Source organism: Dendroctonus ponderosae, unplaced genomic scaffold (assembly GCF_020466585.1).
Source record: "Dendroctonus ponderosae isolate FM_Combo_2020 unplaced genomic scaffold, Dpon_F_20191213v2 Dpon_F_20191213_2, whole genome shotgun sequence".
Lineage (NCBI taxonomy): Eukaryota > Metazoa > Arthropoda > Insecta > Coleoptera > Curculionidae > Dendroctonus > Dendroctonus ponderosae.
The window spans coordinates 10,458,853-10,461,108 of record NW_026018165.1 but is presented as its reverse complement, the minus strand read 5'-3'; the positions used below and the strand labels follow the sequence as shown (position 1 = coordinate 10,461,108).

Genomic DNA, 2,256 nt, shown 5'->3' with positions numbered 1-2,256 from the left:
CTAAAAAAAATCCCAAAAAATTCAAGTTAAAATTCTGGTTTAATCAGCATATGATTTTAAAATGCATTTTTAATTATTTCTTTTCAGAATCTAGAATTCTTAATTCAGAATTAATTTCAATTGTGGAATCACGATTGGTGGATGTAAAGTATTTGATTTCATTGGTTGAATTAAAAGGTGAATGTTTATTTTGGTATTATAAATTATCATTATCAATTATTATTTTAAATAAATTGAAAAATAATATCTTACCCATATTTGGCAAAATTGGCATATAAAATCGTCAATTTATTCACCATTTCAACCTCTTTGGGTGAGTTTTCTTTAAACGGGGGAAACAGTTTTGATATGTAGAAAAGGTAAATTAAATCATCATGATGAACCACACCTGGAAAAACAAACGACTTAAAGTATTAAAAGTTACAATTTATATTATGTAAATGCAAAGTTTGATACTTAGTTCTTATAATTATTATAAATGTTTTCGCATTTATGCAGTGCTAACGGCTGAGTATATTTAAGAAAAAGATGGTGAATACTAAGAGTATGTCAGCCCGTACTCCGAGAATAAGGTTGAATAAAACAACTAATGTTCCATTTCAAACGAGAAAATTGTCTAAATAAAAAACTCATGTATGCGCTTTAAAGATATTTGCTTTCAACGGAATTCCATTGGGTTTTCGGTTAATAATTCCAATCGGTTTTCCACCAACCACCACCAAACCCGTTCCACCAAGTTTATTGTCAATATGAAATAACTTTCATACAAGCTTTGTTTTCTTATTAATGAAAACAATGTTATGTTAAGTTAAGCGGTTCGCAAAATAATGTTTTTCTTTTAATTTACCAGCTTACCATATGGTTTTGTGTTATTACTATCGGGAGTGTAGAAGTGACTGTACCTTCCTTGATAACTGAACTTGTAATAATACGTAGAAGCGTTGTTTTTCTCACTAATCAGTTTCACAGCTCTGTTTACACCGAATCCAATGGAAGCATCGGCATAAAGCTGAAATATCAGGTAAGAAAATTGCAAAATATTGAATAATTAAATAAGTTTTCAAACAAAATCTTACCTCGCCAAGTTTTCCCAACGAACTTTTATCAACCGCTTTATCTTCCAGGTAGAATTTCTTTAGAGCCGCGCTCACTGCTTTTGAATGATCTGACTTTCTTTCATATAAGAAAGAAATCGGAGCTTTGTCTTCCCATTTCTCGTTAATATCCTTAAGTAGAGTAGCGTTGTTAACAATACCTAGTCAAATTAAATAACTTCAGTACGTTTCCTAACACTAAACAATTGGAAATAATATAAATGCATTTTTGTATGAATTGAAAATGTTTTAAATTGCTAATATTTTCGAGCGGTTTCACGCACCATTCTGTCAGGAGTGCATTTTAGAATTGCACAACAAAAAAATCAATTTTCGAGTCAAATCTTATAAATGAGAGAAAATGCTTACAAATAAGATCAATCTGACTAAATATTATGACTTTAAAATTAAATTAGCTCAGCATAGATGGAAACAGACTAAAACCGTTGCCAAGATCCTGTCCTATGAGACTAGAGAGTTTGTTAGGAAGCCCTACAGAGTGTTGTCTTGTATCAAAAGCTTCGACATATTTTCAGACTACTTTTCTACTCTTTGATATTGAATGGTTTGGGTTAGACGTATCTTGGTTTTAGTAACTAATATAGATGTAAGAAATATAATAATACCTACAAACTAGGCATTTAATGTCAAAATGTTTATTTACATCCTAAAATTAATATATATTTCTGATTAACGAACATTTAATGAATATATCAAGTCGCGTCGAAAATTAAACATCTGAGCTAAACACTATTCAGTCCCAGAAAATAAAGCCGGTTTCATATTATCTATCTATCTGATGTAAAATTATTTGCAGTTGGAACTTTGAACACTTTATTTGATTGGAACTAATCTGTGCTAAACAATAATAAAGCATGTCTTTACTACTACTGAAAAAGTGTTAAGTAAAAAATTTAAGATAGTGCTGACAGAGGCAAAAGGTTTAAAACCAGTGCCAATACGTTTGTCACATAAAATGCAGAAATATATATCTTGTTTGATAAATATTAGAAAAACCACTGAAATCGATCCTCATTCAGATGCATATTTGTTTGCCAATCCTAATTCAAAAGATAAATGGATGTCAGGCACAAAAGTTATTAGATGTTTGACTGAAAGTTCTGGGGCTGTTTATCCCAAGTTATTACCTTCAACAAAATTT

At 30.3% G+C, this 2,256-nt stretch overlaps 1 protein-coding gene across 1 annotated transcript in view; it reads right to left on the bottom strand.

The window, feature by feature from the left end:
* LOC109538952 (juvenile hormone esterase) overlaps positions 1-2,256 on the bottom strand; it is a 42,768-nt gene that overhangs the window by 430 nt on the left and 40,082 nt on the right. The window contains exons 8-10 of the mRNA XM_019906401.2: positions 1,077-1,255; positions 856-1,009; positions 253-388 (exon numbers count right to left, since the gene is read on the bottom strand). Of these exons, the coding sequence (XP_019761960.1) occupies positions 253-388; positions 856-1,009; positions 1,077-1,255 (469 nt within the window). The remainder of the gene's footprint in view (positions 1-252; positions 389-855; positions 1,010-1,076; positions 1,256-2,256) is intronic.